Source organism: Acanthochromis polyacanthus, chromosome 6 (assembly GCF_021347895.1).
Source record: "Acanthochromis polyacanthus isolate Apoly-LR-REF ecotype Palm Island chromosome 6, KAUST_Apoly_ChrSc, whole genome shotgun sequence".
In the NCBI taxonomy this organism is placed as follows: Eukaryota; Metazoa; Chordata; class Actinopteri; family Pomacentridae; genus Acanthochromis; species Acanthochromis polyacanthus.
In genome coordinates, this window is record NC_067118.1 from 38819414 (window position 1) to 38837523 (window position 18110).

Genomic DNA, 18110 nt, shown 5'->3' on the forward strand with positions numbered 1-18110 from the left:
TTCTTGTGCTCAGAGGCTGAATTTGGATTAATATGAGCGATTTAGACCATGATGGGGGGCAATGTGAGGTGATAAATAATGTTGGGATCCAACATTTTGGGTTAATCAGTCTTAAAAATGTGCATAGCTTTAATAAAAAAGTGAAATATGCTGATAACCTGTCAGTCAACTTAAAGCAAGTGAAGCATTAAAACACACAAACATGGGTAAATAATACACCTTAAGCAAATGATGAAGCTGCTGATGGTCTCTGGTGTTATTTACACCCTCATTAATCTGTTTTAATGATTCCAGAAGACGGGTGTGAAACATACGGCCCATGGGACAACTTTTTAAAGTGAAAAAATTACAGAGAATACATTAACTGCAGAGTGTAGATTTGTAAAAGTGTAAATTTAAAATAATTACTAGACCTTGACAAGTCGTTTTGATCATAAAGTAAAATACTAGATTTCTCATGGATCTTTTGTTGTTTTTGTAATATTTTGTCTTGTTTTTGTTGGTTTTAGTCTTTTTTTTCATCTGATTTTTGTCGCTTGTCTCAGGTTTCTGTCGTTTTGTTTCTCGTTTTTGTCATTTAGTGTTTCCTTTTTGTCTCACTTGTGTTTTTTGTAATTTTGTGTTTGACTTTATTCATTATTTTTGTCCCATTTTTGTCTCACTTGTGTCGTTTGTCTATTTTTTTTGTCACTTTGTGTCTCGTTTTTGTAATATTTTGTCTAGTTTTTGTTGTTTTTTGTCTTTTTGTCTGATTTTTGGCGTTTGTCTCATGTTTTTTTCATTTAGTGTTTCCTTATTGTCTCGCTTGTTTTTTTTGTCTTAATTTTGTCATTTTGGGTTTCGCTTTATTCACTGTTTTTTGTCCCATTTTTGTCTCGCTTGTGTCGTTTTTCCACTTTTTTGGTCACTTTGTGTTTTGTTTTTGTAATATTTTGTCTTATTTTTCTTGTTTTTTGTCTGACTTTTATTGTTGTAATGATAAAGTAAAACACTATCTCATCCAGTTTCAGATACCTGTGACTAAATATGTTCTTCCTTTGCAGACACTCTGTTATCTGGAAGTTGTAATGTGTAAGTGATAAACTGAGGCATCATGTTTTTGAAATTGAACTTATTTTTCTCAAGAAATTTCAGGTTGTTCATGATGTTTTGTAAAAGGATAGTTCCTTAAATGTGAACATTTTATTTTTTGCACTAAAACAAAGGAAAAATTTAGAGCTGTTGTTATTTATAAGTTATTATCCTCTGATTTTACTGGTCACTTGAGATCACATAGGGCTGAATGTGGCCCCTGAACTAAAATGAGTTTGACATCCCTCTTCTAGACAATTCAAATTTCCACAAGGCAACCACACACACACACACTGCACAGCCCTCTCCTCTGGCTGCTGTTTTACTCCAGACTGCATGCAGAGGGAATTGGCTGTGTTTGTCTGTAATCTTGGGGCCCACCCGTGCATGGCATCAGTTTGGTGCGAGTGGCGGGTGAGATAGAGGAACATATGACGCTGTGGTTCCCTTCACTTCCTGTTAAAATTATGCTCAACAGAAACAGCAACATGTGAAAGGCAGACAAAAACCCCCGGTCGCTATTTCAGAAGAGTGAGAAAAATGGACGACTCCTCAACCGCCTGAACCCTTCTGAATGAGATGGCTCAGTAGGTAAGCTTTATCACAATTTTATGCTCACGAAGCAGCATTTTGCATTCGCATTATCTTGCATTTTTGCCTCAGTCAGTAGTTGCCGGGGCCTAGTCTGTCACTGACAACTGTAGTACTACCTTCGTGCTTCTATAGCTGCTTTAGCCTGGTTTGGACAGAAAATGCATCGCTCAGCCAACTGCAAGCATTATCAAATGTCAGAGATACTCTTAAAGCTTCACATTTCACTTCTTTGTATGCATACATCTCATGAATTTAATGCACAGCCCGGCATTACAGATCACTAACTTTCCTTTTGTTTAAGCATGTAAAAGACTCTTGAGATTAAAATGTCAGGAGTGTTTGAGGAATCCAAATTTACACCGTCCAGCTCTGAGGACGTAATGCAGAGTGTTTTCTTTATATTTGATACTTTAATAGAGCGAGAAACCGATACTTTACAGTTTCTTCATGTGCAAGCCATCACACTGCACCTGCACTACTTGCAAATCCTACTTTTAGCTGCCCATATCACCAGTACATTTTAACCAACTATTTGTACGTAATCATTTGAACTAATTAGCCTCCTGAAAATCTGTTACTGTAGGCTTGAGGCGGCACAACAGCCGGAGGAGCTGCCATGGATCTCCTGGCCTTCAGTGGACTACAGCTCTCCCCAGAGAAAGAATTTGACCGATTGGTGGACTACAGAGCAGAGAAACGAGAGCATTTAAGAGGACGTAACAATGCGACTTCGTGCCGGAGCCCCACCAGAGGAATAGACACAGCACTGATAAAGCGTGAACTGAAGAAAAAGAGGCAGCAGGAGTTCTTGAGGAGGAGGTCGGTGAGCCCAGAGCCGAGCAGCTCCAGGTCCATGGACCTTTCTTCAAGGAGAAGACCCTCTCCGGTTGGGTTTTCGACTACACATTACAGTTTTAGCAGCAAGTCTGAGACACTGCATACAAACATGCAAAGTACTGCTAATGGACAGCCGGCGATGGTTTTAACAGCAAACAGCAGCATAACTGACGGGCCAAGCACCAGCAAATGGGTAAGAGAGTCTTTGACCAGTTATATCACCTGGTCCGTTTTCAGTTTTCTGTCATCTTGAATAATACCAGCATCTTCTTTTCTTTCCCCAGGCTTCATTATGGTCAGAACAGATATCTCTAATGAAGCAAGAGAAAGGTCATTCAAAGAAGCAAGTGCCTGCTTCCACACCAGTCATACAGGAATCAAGACAGCACCGGATAAAAAGCACACTTAGTAAAGATATTACTATTAATGGTAGGATTATATACTTTGTTGAGCAGTAACTTTTAATTACATTTGATTTTTCATACTTACAAAGCTGTTTTTCCCCAATCTCCTTCATAGTACAAAAGACAAGCACCAAAACATTAGTCCAAACTGAAAAGATTCACCAGAAATCGTCTATGAAAACTGAAAAAAAGAAGATACTGCGAGAGACCGGTGTGCAGTCAGAGTGAGTTTCATTCAACGCTCCTCAAAGTCTAATTTTATCATTAAGTATTGTTCTAATAGGATGTTTTCGTCCATGCAGGTCGGGATTTGTCACCGTCAGGGAATCAGTAAGTTTCAGACTGCTGTTGTTTTTGCATTGCATTTTAGATTACAAGGCTGAGGAGCAGACGGAGGTCATGGATCAGGACAAGGTTTAAGGTCAGGTCAATCAGCATCAGAAGAGACGATTGATCAGGGTTAGGTTTGGGTTAATTTGTGGGGAAACAGACGACACATCCCTGGATCTACTCCCAAGCTTTGTAATCTAATACTAACCTTGTATTATTTTGATTCATTAAAATCTAAATTGCAATGTTGTAACTGTTTTGAATGTCTCATCTCTTTCATAACAGGATGTTCAGAAATTAGAGGACTACTTACAGGTAAACCAGCAAGTTCCCATTCAAGCCTACCCTAAGCTGTTTTTAGTTCATCATTTAGAGCAAGATATCTGGAGAATGACGAAATTAGACATTGGTCATATGATAAACTTAAAGTAGAAATTAATAAGCAATATATTTCACTCAGATTGCTATGACCAGCAGCCAATCGAAGCTAATGTTTGCTAATGTCAGTGAACTTTAGCTACGACTGTTGAACTAACATTTGTGATGGGTATTGGTGCCTGTATTACAGTAACACTACTTTTTACATTTGCCATCAGCTTGGTTTGAAATGAAAAGCAGCATATGGGGGCTAGTGTTAGCTAACTTACCAATTTTGCTCCTTTTCTTTTTATAGTTGTACAACTGTCAGACTACATTTCACAGTTATCATCACTAATTGGTCCAAACTGAGCAGCAGCTAGCATATGGTGGCTAATGTTAGCTAACTTATCAAGATTTTGCTCCTTTTTTTATAGTTGTACAACTGTCAGACTACATTTCACAGTTATCATCAGTACTTGGTCCAAACTGAGCAGCAGCTAGCATGTGGTGGCTAATGTTAGCTAAGTTAGATAGATTTTGCTGTGCTCAGTATTTGCATGTTGCTGTAGCTCTCTGGTCTGTGATTTTTTTTTTTTTGCTATCAGGAAGCCCTGTGGAGAGAGGAGGTCTTGAAGAAGAAGCTGGCCGCCCTCCAGGAGTGCACGACAAACCTCGTGAACTCATCAAACAAAATATGGACGGTAAGGCTGTTCACATACATCAGACACTCCCCTGCTGTTTTACACTTACAGCTTCCAAATACCAAACACATATTTCTGTTTTTATAAGGTCAGGTTGTTGCTGGTACCCTGGTTGATATCACACAGAACATTTCTTTATCACAGTCGTGTACCCAGCAGTGTGTGACGGCTGCTGGCTCAGGAAGGCCTATGCAGTTTGTGGTTTAGAGCTTCCTGCTTCCGCTCTGATCTCTACTGCATAGGACGAACGCAAGCTGTTGTTCTGATGCAGGAAGGGTGTGCCAATCAGTAGCTGTTATAGGTGCTATGCATCCTCATTAGCGCGCTTTTGGTTGCTGTGACTGTAATGAATGAAAGGAAACTTTGGTGTTCCCCTTTTCTGTTTCAGCGTTTTTAGAATTTGGCCTTAACAGCGGTTGAACTAGTTTTATTTATTAAGTTTAAATAGCTGAGGCTTTTCATCTGTGAAAATTGTTTTCCACTAAGGTATGTTATTAATAGGCAACTTATGTTATTCTCCACATTTATAACAGTGTATTTATGCAGCACTTGAAACTGAGGTACTTCTTGAGGCTCACTGATGCTTAGTTCCCTCAGTGCAGCTGTGAGCACAGACCGTCAGACAATATGCTGTCATATATTTTGGTACATGAAGCATTAATTTTCCACCTGCAGGTTACAGCGTGACAGTCATTCACTTCCTCTCTAACCCACACAGTCTCGCTGCACTGAAGATCTGCTGAGAAACAAGATCAAGACTCTGGAGGCGCAGCTGCAAGTCTGTCTGCTGGTAAGAAGCGGTTAGCAATCAGGAATACTGGAGTTGTACAGTAGGACTGTGTTTTTATGTTGTTTTATTGAAACAAATGCAGCTTTTAGAGTGAGTTACACAGTCTGAGTGTTTATAAATGTATGTATATATGTGTGTGTTTGTTTTGTTTTACACAAACCAAACATTTCTTCTTATGACACACAGCCCCGCTCTACAGTATTCTAACAGTACTTTGCATTCAATGATAGTGCAGTGTCTCTACTCCTCTGTGGTTTTGGTTTGCATTTCACCCCATAATCATTTGAAGGTCTAACTCAGCAGTGTTGTGTCCCCGCAGAAGTTTCCGAAAGATGGAGTGAAAAAACTGGTGGTGCAGATGGAGAAGCACAGCCGGATGTACGAGGAGAAGGCCTTGGTCGCCCTGCAGAAAACCACGCAGGAGAAAGCAGAGGCGCTTAGCAAGGCTGAGACACTGCAGGTCTGATGTCTGACTGAGGTTTTGGTGACCTGGAGCCAGGTTTAACACGATGTCGATACTGCAGCTGATTTTTTTTGAAGGTTTGTTGTATTTTTGCCAACAGAAAGCGCTAGTTACAGCAAAAGCAGAGGCACTGAGGTGGCAGAGCCTTTTTGAGGAGCTGAAGTTGAGCTCTGGGCAGCTCAGGGAGAATCAATACCTCAGTAATGAACAGCTGCAACAACTGCACAGCCAAGTGGAGGTACAGTATACCGGGACAAAGTGCACGGTCAGAAGTTTGGATGTAAATGGTCGCGAAAAACACAAATGTGTCTCGTTCAGCTGTCCAGATCCAGAGAGGATGAGCTGAGAGAGGAAGTGCTGTCATTAAGACAAGAGAAGCAGGAGCTGCAGTACAACATGTGCCTGCTGGAGGAGGACAACCAGACCTTAAGAGAAGAAATCCAGCTGCTAAGAGGCAAGATATTAGAGTCCTGTTTTGTTAAGTGTCAGTGTGAAGCATCATGCGGCTCGTTTATTCAATTTGCTGTCTCTTAGATGGCAGCGATGAAAGCCGGGACTTCATGATGCAGGAGAGTCTGACGTCAGAGGAAGCAGAGCCACGGCTGACTGTGAGGAGAGACTCTCAGCTGGAGGAGCATCTCCGTCACACTCAGGAGAAACTCCAGCTCAAGGAGAGAGAGGTAAAGTGGGGACATGACGGTAAACTGGAGCGCTTTTACAAGATGCACTCAGAAGTGTCACACAAGTGAAGTGGATCCCGAAGCAGATATTAATGAATGCACAAGCTGAGGTAAAAGTGACATTCCCCTCACTGACAGTTTGTAGAAGGCTGCAAAAACTGATGCATGACAACCTATCAGGGAATATTTAAAATGGTTGGAGATTTTGAAAAGTGCATCATTTAGTTTTGTCAGTTTTGGCAGAGAGAAATCAAATTCTGTGTCGTGGCTGAAATAAAATCTTGGCGCATACTAAATGTGTTGCTCATATTTTTTCAATTATGCAAGAAATCTGTTATAGATTAAAGTTATTTTAAAAAGTTCCCCCTTTGGGAAAGAAAACCATTTAATAATACACTGAATAAATAAAGATGATCTGCTTTGGATTTCAAGTGGGTTGCAGCTAAATATAATCTGTATGTTCTTGTTCCATATTGGTGTGTGTGTGTGTGTGTGTGTGTGTGTGTGTGTGTGTGTGTGTGTGTGTGTGTGTGTGTGTGTGTGTGTGTGTGTGTGTGTGTGTGTGTGTGTGCGCGCACAGTGTGAGGAGCTGCGGTCGGACCTGCATGCGATGGAGCAGGAGTGTCAGTCCAGCCAGGCCCGGCTGTCGCAGTGCAGAGACGAACTCCGGCAACTCAGCCACCGCCGCAGGAGAACAGTGAGTACCGCGTGTGTGTGTGTGTGTGTGTGTGTGCGCGCACATATGGGAATGTGAGACTTAATGCCCTTGCAAAAAGCTCTCATTTGCCCTCACATTGTCAGCCAGCCTCTTGACATTTACTGCACCAAAATGCATTTGCAGCATTTTGCTTCATTGCTGCTGCAGTGACCACCTGAGCTGCTGCAACACATCAGAAGGGTCAATGTATAATAGCAGGACTTTTTGTTTATAGTTGACATTTTTGCTGTTTTCAGGTCTAAAATCAACATGGCCGCCTATAACCAAACACCACTTGGCGTTTTTACACAAAGATTCTTCTAAATATTATATGTATAATTGAGTAAAATTGAAATTGAAAGTTATTTCTAAAGATATTGTAGTAAACCTGTTAACATGCCATAAATCCACTACTGTATATGAAATAACTAGGAAAGCCTTGGAGCCTTTTCTCAAACACAGATTTAGTTTGTTATTTTGTGTTATAAATTAACACAAATGACCACAGAAAAACACAGAATAATTAAATGAGACAAAAAATTATCATAAAAAGAGACGAAACGACCACACAGAGACAGATAATGACCAAAAATGACCAGAGAGACATAAACTGACTCAAGGAGACACATAATTATCATATAAAGATACAAAATGATGAGAGACACACAAAATAACTGAAAAAAAATTTGCAAAATGACCACAAAAATACCTAAAATTATCACAAACAGCCTGAAAATGACCAAAAAAAGAAACCAAATGAGCATAAAGACACGCAAAACAACTAGACAAAGACACAACAGGACGACAAAATGCACAAAATGACCACAGAAATATACAAAATGAGTCAGTGAGAAAAACAATTATCATATAAAGATACAAAATGACAAGAGACACACAAAATAACTACAAAACATGCAAAATGACCACAAAAACACCAAAAATTATTACAAGCAGACTGAAAACAGCCACAAAAATGCACAAAATGACCACGAAAAGACTTAAAATGATCACAAACGGCCTGAAAATGACCAAAAAAAAGAAACCAAATGGGCATAAAGACATGCAAAACAACCACAAAAAGACACAACATGACCACAAAAATGATAAAAACAATTATCATGTAAAGACACAAAATGATGAGAGACACACATAGTAACTACAAAAAAATTGCAAAATGCCCACAAAAACGCCTATAATTATCACACACAGACTGAAAATGGTCATAAAAATACACAAAATTACCACAGAAGACCTAAAATGCCCACAGAACAGACTGAAAATGACCAAAAAAAGAAACAAAATGAGCAGGTCATGTGATCTGGAATTAACACACTTCCTTGAGACGTGTTTTTGTAATTGGGAACTAAGTTGAAAGAGATTTCTCGGACACAGATACAATTTGGTATTTTCCATATAAAATTTTACATATTCACAAAAAAGAAATATCTGTCATGATTATCTCACCTTAATAAAAAGAACACAATCAAATCTATTTGTGAATAAACTCATTTTATTATTGTTTAGCTCATTAGAAGGTGGTTGTTATTAAATTTGGACGGTTATTTAGTTGACATTTTAGTGATATCCAGTCATTTTGTATTAATAAATGATTGTTTCCATAATAAATAATTATTTCCCTTCTCTCCGTTTAGACACCATGCAGCTCCTGGTGGAAGCTGGTTGTCATCTTCCTTCTGCTCCTCGCTGCAGCAGCAGTCGTCGTGTTGTGGTTGTGGCATCCTGATTTCAGGGAGCAAGTTGAAGATTTGTACTCCGACATAGAGACACGCATCGACGACTATCTCATGGAAATGTCCGCTCCTCGATACTCGGGCTGTTTTCGACCGATATGATGCGTCACCGCTCAGGAACACGTAGTTTTTATTATTGTTGCTTTTGTTTTAAAATGACATTTTTATAGAGTGCAGTTTGTGGATGTGTTTGCATTTTATATGTTTTTAAAATTGGAACTAAAGTTTGTGTGAAATGAGATAAAGTTGTGAGTTTATGTGTGCAAATACAAACACGTGGGGGAAAAAAAGCAACAGTGCTTGTTTGTAATGTTTTTAAGCTGTTTGTAGCTCACAACGTTTTCAGAAACTGTGAGTCTAAATTTCACAACAAGAGCAAGGAGCAAGCAAAAGCGAGGAGTTTCTCTTGTACTGTAAGTGGCTCATAGTCAGCAGCACAACCGTGAATTATTAAAAAGCCTTATTTTTTTGTGATTGATTTATTTGAGTGTCCTGCACTACACATCAACAAAAAAACACATGGATGTCAGAAAACAGATTTAAAAGCATTTCAAAAGAAACGCCCAGGATGATAAGTGTAAGTGAGTAAATTTACAAGGCACATTTTAAAGAAAATGTCTCTCTGTCTCTGTCACATTGCATTTTCTGCAGCATAAGCAAAAATCAAACAGATATTAAAATAAAAACTAAGCATCCAAGTGGTGCTTTCAGCTGTTGTGGTGGTGGAGTTACATCAGTTCTATGAGGTATCGGTAATTTAGTAGGAGGGTCAGTATATAATTGAGGGACTTCTGAAGTTCTTGGGATGAGAAAAAACACGAATTAGCTAATAGGCAGTACAGTAAACAAGTTGAACCAGAGCAAATTTGAACTAGTCTGTGTACTGGTGGGTGGTTAAATCAATAATAAAGCATCAAGCTAAGATAGGAACTCGTGTTATTTCTCAAAAATCTTGATTTGCATGATAACTGTAGAAACTAAACACATATAGGACAATGAAAAGGACAGTAATTGCTGCTGAAATGTACTAAACACGAAAAACACGACAGAAAATGGAAATAAACTGCACAGAAGAAAAGACCTCAAATGAATGAGCTGTGTGACATTTCACCTCTAAATAGACGCATGAAAAGTCTCCAGCTTACTGATGTACTGACTTATATACTTATTAATCCTCGTGTTGTCTCAAATCCTGCCCCCCCCACCCCCCACCCCCACCTAAAGGTCAAGAATGACCCACCTCCACCGAGCCTCTGAAATAAAGCAATTCAACAATTCAGCCCAAAATCTATTTTAACCGAACAAAACACCTGTCATACATCACACACTTTGTGAACATCTGGATTTAATCAGTGGATACCACTAGTTTTTAATACGTTACACGTTTTACTAAAGTAGAGGTTTATCATCCCTGTAATTGTTGCTAAAGCTGCTGCATAGCTGTAAGAGCAAGAGATAGTACTTGTATATCCTAAGAAAGCACCAGAAATGTGCAGAAAGCAGCTTTAAATGCATTTTTTGGAAGGGAAGTGTACTATAAAAACAATGGAATTCAACAACAAAAACTCAACTACAAAATACTATTTCTCTCACGGACGACAATAATAAGAATAAAGTAAAATAATAGATGCAATAATAGAGACAATGTTTCACTTTTTCTAATGGGGTCACTTTTAAGAAAAGTCATTGAATGTCAAGTTGGAAAAATGTCATTTGGGGGCTTTCTGTGCTGTTAAACATAGTGGATGGCAACACAAGGATTCATCACTGAAAAAATTGGTTTACTGAGTATTTAATTTCGTCGCACTGTGTTTTCAGTTAATCTTAAACTACTTGCGCACAAATACAAATGCAGATTTCCACTGCAAAGCCGTGATAGTTAAGCCCACACCTTTATTCACCTTTAACCTTTTTTTTTGTCTCACTGATTTGATGTGTGAGTTCTATTCGGACAGACTGATGCATGTTGGAGTAATTTCCACACAAATGTTCAGGAAACCGATCGCCATGACGCACAGCAGCATCTATTGTCCGATTACACTCAAACTTAGAGACAAAGCTGAGTTGGACGGCGTCATTGTTCATCGCATTCACTGGTTTTAACTGTTCCAGATAAAGCTCCATTCTCAGCAGGCCACTGACACAGCACATCCACCGCACACATCCGTTTGCCTGCATGTTCCCCAAATACACCAGCGCCCATTGAAGAGATGGATCTTTGCTGGCCTGAGGTCAGTCACCCGCTGACAGGCTCGCTGGAGGTAAGAGGCTGCGGCCGGAAGTTCCTGTAACACATTTCACAACGTGACAAATTGGCAAAGTTGTTGCCACATCCTCTTTGTTCCGGCAGAGCTACACTTGTCTGCAAGATGAGGACGGCAGGGCTGCTGGTTGTTGTGGGTCTGTGTGCGTTAAACGTCACGTCTTCCCTGAAAATCTGCGCTTTTAACGTTCAGAGCTTTGGAGAGTCAAAGGCAAACAACAAGAAGGTTATGGGGATTCTGCTGAAGGTACTTTACTGTGGTTATCAATCACAACTAGAGCAACATTCATGCAGAACTAACCAGCTGATTGATCTCATATTTCTGTTTTTTTTGCTCCCAAGATTCTTTCTCGCTGTGACTTGTGTCTAATTCAGGAGGTTCGAGACTCTAAAGGAGAAGTAATACAAGCTTTGGTTAAAGATCTGAACAGGTGTGAGCTTTTATGTTCTAAAAATGGAGAATCTTCTGTCACATTAAACGATATCTCACTCAATAGCATCATGTTGTCGTCAGCAGATTTGACGAATACAACTCCTATTCTTATGTGGAGAGCGAAAGGCTGGGCAGGAAGTCCTACAAGGAGCAGTACGTCTACATTTACAGGTAACCAGAGCTGCAGATCAAACATATACTCTGACCAACATGACGTCTCTAATGGTGTCTCCTCCGTCGTCATCTCCAGGAACAACGTACTGCAGGCCAAAGAGCTTTATCAGTATCCTAAACTGGAAGGAGCCGGGACCAATGAGAAGGATGTTTTCTCCAGAGAGCCATTCATCGTCCGCTTTAACTCCCCGACTACATGTGAGATTAACTGGAAAGATGTCACTGGATTTAAACAGGAAAATAAACATTGCACCAGTTCAAGTTAATGTCCCAGTTATGATCTGAAGAAAGTTTAAAGAGGTCAGATGTAGAGATCTGTCTAGTTATTTGATGTCTTAATCAGGACCTATTTTCCGCAAAGTCTGAATAAATCAAACATTGTTTAAACTAAGAGAAAATTTGGTTTATGGAGTAACTACAACAAACATTATTCAAACTTGTAGGTAATGTTGTTTGAACGTCCGCTGCTTACTGGGTAGTAAATGAGAAAAGCACAAATTAAAGATGCGTCACTTCATTAAACTGTTTCTGTTTTCAGTGGTGAAGAACTTTGTCTTGATAGGACAACATACCTGCCCCAAAACTGCCATGAAGGAGATGGATGAGCTCTATACTGTCTTCAAAGGGATGCACAAGAAATGGAAGACTGAGGCAGGTTGAACCATTTCATCACTTTACTGTTTTGCATTTGTTTATACACTGCCTGGTCAAAAACAAAAGTTGCCACCTGGATTTAACTAATCAAATAGGTAAGAGTCTTCCATTAGATAATTACTGCAGTGATGAAACAACTTATTTAACTCTGGCTGATGCAGTGAGGAGCTTCTCATTTCTTAAACAACCATGTTGGAAGCAAAGAAAACAACTAGGGAGATTTCTGAAACTACTAAAATGAGGTTAAGAACTGTCCAATGCATCATTATAATCTGAAGGATAGTGGTGAACCATCATCTTCCAGGACCAAACCCTTGGATGATCATAGGAAATCAACAGTAGAACATTTAGTAGTGAAAGTAAGGACATTTCCACACACAATGTGAAGGAAACTCAAAGGATTGGGACTAAGCTAGGTAGCATAAAGATTGGACTCTGGAGCAATGGAAGAAGGTCATGTAGTCTGAGGAGTCCAGATTTACCCTGTTCCAAAGTGATGGGGGCACCAGGGTAAGAAAAGAGGAGGATAAAGTGATGCACTCATCGTGGCTAGTTCCTACCAGCCTATGGGGGTTAGGGTTATGATCTGGGGTTGGTCAGGTTCAGCAACGTTATGTTCCCAAAGAATGAGGTCAGCTGAATGACCAGGTCTTTACATCAATGGAGTTTTTCTTCCTTGAAGACGATGCCAAGATTCATGGGCTCACATTGAGAATTAGTGGATCAGGGAAGATGAGATGGATTGTCCTCCACAGAGTCCAGACCTCAGAACCACTGAGAATCTTTGGGATGTTCTGGAGAAGACTTTGCACAGTGGTCTGACTCTTCCATCATCAATATAAGATCTTGGTGAAAAATGAATGCATCTCTGGACAGAAATAAATCCTGCGACACTGCAGAAGCTGATCAAAACGATGCACAGTGAATGAGTTTTTGGCCGGACAGTGTATCTAGATCTGAGCTCCTCAGTTTCACATTACGTTGGTTTTTGTTTTCCACATTTGATTTATGAGTATCTTCATGGTTTTGAACTTCCCCTTTTGCTTCCTTTTCATTCACACCAGAACGTGATGATCTTGGGGGATCTGAACGCCGGCTGCAGCTACGTCACCATCAAGGGCTGGAAGGCCGTTCGCTTGAGGAGTGACCCCAGTTTTCGCTGGTTAATTGGAGACGACCAAGACACCACAGTCAGGCTGAAGACGCACTGTGCTTATGACAGGTCAGTGATGCTTTCTGCACATATTATAACCACAAGCACTTTTGTTTTGTATTCTAATATGGCTTCCACGTGTTCAATTAGGATCATCGTACATGGACAGGAGATTATTTCTGGTGTAGTTCCAGGTTCAGCCCAACCGTTCAACTTTAAAGAGAATTTCCATCTCACTGAAGCGGAGGTAAACCTGTCAAAGAAACACTGTTCTTCAGGTTTATGCTCAACATTGCATTAATTCTGTTCTCTTGATGGGACTTCAGGCTCTTGAAGTGAGTGACCACTTTCCTGTAGAAGTTGACCTGAAGCCCAGCCACCGCTACCTCCTCCACCACGAGCTGTAGGCCGCTCAGCATCAACATCATGAAGAGTTTGATTTTAAATTGCAGTTTTAATTTATTTTAGTGAATAAATGAATTTAATCAAAGCGGAGTCTTCACTGAGAGCTTTATAACAATCCTAATTCATCATCAGTTGAGTCGTTTCAGCTTGAACTTGAGCTTCGTGTTCGACTGCTGCCGTTTATGTCGTGCGTCTGAAACCAAAACCACATCAAAGCTGACATCATTTCATGAGCTCACGAAGGTACGTCCCTACGGCAACAGAAAACACAGAACATTGTTTTTGTAATTTAACTGGAAAAACCTGAGAAATCATCTTCCATCTTCATCTGTTATGGTAGGTTTAAATCACATTCACACGATTGTCACATTTATTTGAAGCTTTTTTGGTTTAAAAGTGTAATTTATGCACAGTGTGATCGGCAGGAAGCGTCTTGCAGCAGCAGCAGACGAGAGCTGCTTCGTTCTCTCTTCCTTTTTGAAATAGGACATTATCTAAAGGCAATGCATTCATTTTTGTCTTCTTCTACTCCACATATAACTCATTGATTTGCCTGTTTGCAAAGATGGAGGGCTTTGCTGATCTCCTTACAGATGCATTTTCAGGTAAGAAACATATCTCGGTTATTTTGATTGGGTTTTTTTTTGTATTTTTTTAAACTGTTTACAGAAGGACATTTTTGTAAGATGATGGTGTTTTTGCAGAGACATCAATTCCCGATGGAGATTTGGACTTTGAGAATTTAAATTTGGATGAAAAGTGTGATGAAGACGAAAACTTAACAACAGAGACAGACGGGGCTCTGCTCCAGGAAGCAGCTGAGGAAACTGCAGTTTTGTTTGGCAAGGAAGCTGAAGATGAAGTCTGTGAAGATGATAGAAGCGATGAGGAGGACTTTGCAGGGGTCAGAGCACCAGAGGAGGATTACACAAGCTCAGATGGAGATTCTGAACAGGAGGATTCTGTCTCTGGAGAAGATGAAGATAATGAAGAAGAGGAGGAGGAGGGACGGGCAGAGGAACCGGGGGATTTGTTGATGTCTGTTCGCTGCGACGATGAGCTCCACGATGATGATAAAGAGGACAGGATCTTTGCTGAGGGACAACCTCTGGCCCCAGAGGCTGCTGAAAATCCTCAAGTTAGAAACGAGGAGCAAGGTGAGGCTGAGAGCGATGAGGAGGAGGAGGAGGAAGAAGAGGAAGAGGAGGAAGAGGAGGCCTATTTTGGGAGAATCCCTGAAGATGGCGGTGAGATGACGATAAAAGGTGTTGGAGCTGAAGAGGACGAGCAAGAAAAGGTAGAAGAGAAGCAAGAAGATTCATCTGATCCTGAGTGGGAGGGCATGAAAATCGAACAGGAAGAAAACACTCAGGAGGTCGAAAGTCCGTACGGGGATGAGCCTGCGAAGGCCGGCTCAGCGTTTCCGTCCATATCTCTGCAAAATCTGCAGGATCTCATCGCTGAAGTTGACAGCAAGGAATGTGTGGAGAAAATGAAGGATTTCTCAGGGGAGGAGCACCAGGAGGCAGGTGAGAGCTTTGCAGATTATCCCTCGGACTTTTCTTCTTGTGAATACGCAGAAGATGGAGGAAAAAGTCAGGAGAGCAAGAAAAATGCCTCAGTTTGTGCGTCTGAATGCGATTCAGATGCACGACAGAAGGACTCGGGTCTGGAAAGAGATGTGGCAGATTTAACATGTGATGAGGATGCCGATAGGAAGGAAGACGAGGATCTGTACAGCAGAGATTTAGAGATGGAGACTGATCGGTTGATGAGTCTGAATGGACAGGAAACTGAGCGTTTTTTGGGCAACGATGATGGAGATGATGCAGGTGAGAGCGACTCCTACAGCTCCAGCGAAGATGAGTTCCAACCGAGGAGGAACAACGAAGAACCTTTAGACAACATGTGCCTTCAAGATCCTGAAAACAACAACCCTGATGTCGGCAGCAGCACCGAAGACCATCAGAACACCAGAGCAGAGCCGGCAGATTACCTCAGCTGGGAGTTTGACGTGTTAAAAACTGACAACCTTCTGTCTGAGTACCTGTTTGAAGACCCAGAGAAGGCGGGAACACCTTACGAAGACGCAAATCGGCATCCGGAAGAAGACGACAACTGTTACTCTGTGGTACAAAGAGAGGACAGCATGACCACGAGCTCCTCCTACCAGGGTTCCCTCGATGACGACTTCTTCTTCAACTCCGGACTCGAGGCCTCGGGCGTCACCGAGGTGGGAGCGCTGGGAGAAGACGAGTACGAAGAGGACAGGAACTGGGAACAAGAGCAGGAGAGGATCAAGGCTTTCTACAAGTTTTACGATGACAGCGACGAGGAGAACGGAAAAGAAGGTGAGTGGTGACAAGACAGTCTGATTCTGAGTGACTGTTTCTGTAATTAATCAGGTTCTGTTTGCTTTCCAGGGAGGCAGATAAAAGTTCAGTTTTGCACGGATCCATTATCTCGAGTTATTCGCTATGAAACTGACAGGTGAGCAGATTCACCAGTGACTCATTTTCTCGTGAACAGCACAAAACAAAACTTGTTTCCTCTTTTCTCAGCAGTGAAAGAGATTCACTCAGCAGCTCTTCTGACCGGGAGGAAAACCCGAGCTCTACAGAAACATCTGACGTAAGAAAGCCATCGAGAGCACACTGCAAAAAGTCAAAATCTTACCAAGTCTATTTGTTTTATTTCTAGTCGAAATGTCTCATCCCACTTGATTTAAGATAAATTCACTGAACAAGTGACATTTCAGAAAGATGGAGGGACTTGTTTTAGGACAACGCATCTTAAATATGTTAAGTCAAACAATCTTGAAATTATCTTGTTTTAACCCTTGTGTTGTCCTGCGGGTCAAATTGACCCGTTTAAAAGTTTGAAAATGTTGGGGAAAAAACACTTTCACAGTGAAAACTTCTACATTTTTGGGAAATTTTAAACATATTTTGATGGAAAAAAGAAATGTTAAAACAAATGTTGATTTTTTTTTTCCTGATTGTTCTTAAAGAAAATAGAAGTTTTACTGATATATATATGTAATCACCTTAGATATTTTTAGGATTTTTTTTAAAGATTTTTATTCATTTTTTGAAAATATTTACAATTTTCATATTTTTTCTTTTTAAAATTTTTATTTCTTGCCAAATTTGGGGATTTAAAAAAAAAAAAAAAAACTTAAGGAATTTTCTTCCTGAAGGTTTTGCAAATGTTTATAAATTTGGGGATTTTTTTGCTGATTTTTTGGATTTTTTTCACACAAGGAAACAATATTTTTTGGTGCCATAAATGAGGACAATAAGAGAGTTAAGACGCCTAAGCTTGACAATCCTGTAAAATACAGCTTAAAATAATTTTTCTCTGCTAATTTTAAGATCTCAAAATTCTAAATATTTTCTCTTATTTCAAGAAATCTTACCAAGCCATTTTTCACTTGTTCTATTGGTGGATTTTTTCACTTATTTCAAGGTAAAAGTTGCTTGAAATAAGTTTTTTTTTTCTTGTTTTAAGAGGAGAATTTTTTCCAGTTCACATGTAGCAGCATGCACACATTACAAAACACTCACCTGCTTTGTCTGCTCCCAGGAACCGAAGGAACCTGAAGAGGTCCAGCAAATGAAACCTGCCTGTGATCCTCCAAACATGCAGCAAGCAGAGACCAAACCAGGCGTCAGCACCACACAAACCTGCACAGGAAAACACAAAGTATGAACTCTTGGGCCTTCACTCGACATTCATTGGGTTTATTTGGACTTTTTCTCACCCCTCTGCTCTGTCCTTTGCTTCTGCAGCGCCTCGACCTGCTGAAGCTGATGCTGAAGATGGGTCTGGTGACGGCGACGGGGCTCCTCATGTTCTGGTTGACCACAGACCAAGCCGACTGGATCAGAGAGATCTTCTTCGTCTAGTTCTCATACTCATATTTTTCATTTTTCAGCTGTTAAAACTTGTTTATAAGCTTACACATGATTGATTTGTAAAGAAGTAAAGCTCCAGACATTTAAACTTCTGCAGGACTCAAACATGTATTGTTACTTTTAATATGCAACTGTGTGTTTAATAAAGATCTCTTTTTTTAAAAGTGATTCTGATGCATTTGAATGAAATACAGGCAAGTTGTGTATTAGATTTATGGTGAATTTATTAGCCTTTTTTATGAATTCATTTTTTTAATTAATATTGCTTTACATTGCCAAATTATTTATATTTTTATTTTATTTATAAGCTAATTTCTTCTTTATTTTATTAATTTGTCTTTATATCTCTACCTTTATGGATTCATTTTTTGATGAATATTTCTTTATATAGCAACCTTACTTATTTTTTAGTTTATCTATTCGTCTTTATAAG

The 18110-nt window shown here is 40.0% G+C and overlaps 3 protein-coding genes across 6 annotated transcripts; all 3 read left to right on the top strand.

The window, feature by feature from the left end:
- The first annotated feature begins 1510 nt into the window (after window positions 1–1510).
- LOC110958688 (TRAF3-interacting JNK-activating modulator) lies at window positions 1511–9147 on the top strand. Of its 2 annotated transcripts, none has more exons than XM_022205337.2 (14): window positions 1511–1658; window positions 2249–2695; window positions 2787–2931; window positions 3022–3130; window positions 3209–3236; window positions 3522–3551; window positions 4202–4297; window positions 5016–5087; window positions 5407–5547; window positions 5651–5788; window positions 5869–6004; window positions 6085–6230; window positions 6811–6927; window positions 8580–9147. In XM_022205337.2, the coding sequence occupies exons 2-14, from the start codon at window positions 2282–2284 to the stop codon at window positions 8778–8780; spliced, it is 1773 nt and encodes a 590-aa protein (XP_022061029.2). In that variant the 5' UTR covers window positions 1511–1658; window positions 2249–2281; the 3' UTR covers window positions 8781–9147. The 2 variants fall into 2 exon arrangements, with proteins under 2 accessions (XP_022061029.2, XP_022061028.2); XM_022205336.2 differs by having other exon boundaries at window positions 1512–1662.
- Window positions 9148–10516: 1369 nt separating this feature from the next.
- Window positions 10517–13807, top strand: dnase1l1l (deoxyribonuclease I-like 1-like). The gene is made up of 8 exons (XM_051950075.1): window positions 10517–11188; window positions 11284–11372; window positions 11459–11545; window positions 11625–11746; window positions 12087–12199; window positions 13267–13424; window positions 13506–13602; window positions 13682–13807. Exons 1-8 carry the CDS (start codon window positions 11048–11050, stop codon window positions 13760–13762), a joined length of 888 nt encoding a protein of 295 aa, XP_051806035.1. The 5' UTR covers window positions 10517–11047; the 3' UTR covers window positions 13763–13807.
- Window positions 13808–13989: 182 nt separating this feature from the next.
- si:dkey-183p4.10 (protein starmaker) lies at window positions 13990–17845 on the top strand. Of its 3 annotated transcripts, none has more exons than XM_022205329.2 (7): window positions 13990–14096; window positions 14326–14365; window positions 14465–16111; window positions 16184–16250; window positions 16322–16391; window positions 17346–17465; window positions 17552–17845. In XM_022205329.2, exons 1-7 carry the CDS (start codon window positions 14094–14096, stop codon window positions 17666–17668), a joined length of 2064 nt encoding a protein of 687 aa, XP_022061021.1. In that variant the 5' UTR covers window positions 13990–14093; the 3' UTR covers window positions 17669–17845. The 3 variants fall into 3 exon arrangements, with proteins under 3 accessions (XP_022061021.1, XP_022061024.1, XP_022061022.1); XM_022205332.2 differs by having other exon boundaries at window positions 16325–16391; XM_022205330.2 differs by lacking the exon at window positions 13990–14096 and having other exon boundaries at window positions 14211–14365.
- The last annotated feature ends 265 nt before the right edge of the window (window positions 17846–18110 follow it).

What these genes read in the sequence shown, in the direction of transcription:
- si:dkey-183p4.10 (XM_022205329.2), top strand. An exon ending in CCTTACAGATGCATTTTCAG is followed by an intron (nt 14,366 to 14,464) that starts GTAAGAAACATA and finishes GTGTTTTTGCAG; the next exon opens with AGACATCAATTCCCGATGGA. An exon ending in CCTGCACAGGAAAACACAAA is followed by an intron (nt 17,466 to 17,551) that starts GTATGAACTCTT and finishes TTGCTTCTGCAG; the next exon opens with CGCCTCGACCTGCTGAAGCT.
- LOC110958688 (XM_022205337.2), top strand. Translation starts at nt 2,282, where the DNA reads ATGGATCTCCTGGCCTTCAGTGGACTACAGCTCTCCCCAGAGAAAGAA. An exon ending in TTGTCACCGTCAGGGAATCA is followed by an intron (nt 3,237 to 3,521) that starts GTAAGTTTCAGA and finishes CTTTCATAACAG; the next exon opens with GATGTTCAGAAATTAGAGGA. An exon ending in GCCACCGCCGCAGGAGAACA is followed by an intron (nt 6,928 to 8,579) that starts GTGAGTACCGCG and finishes CTCTCCGTTTAG; the next exon opens with ACACCATGCAGCTCCTGGTG.
- dnase1l1l (XM_051950075.1), top strand. Translation starts at nt 11,048, where the DNA reads ATGAGGACGGCAGGGCTGCTGGTTGTTGTGGGTCTGTGTGCGTTAAAC. An exon ending in CAGTACGTCTACATTTACAG is followed by an intron (nt 11,546 to 11,624) that starts GTAACCAGAGCT and finishes CGTCATCTCCAG; the next exon opens with GAACAACGTACTGCAGGCCA. An exon ending in ACGCACTGTGCTTATGACAG is followed by an intron (nt 13,425 to 13,505) that starts GTCAGTGATGCT and finishes GTGTTCAATTAG; the next exon opens with GATCATCGTACATGGACAGG.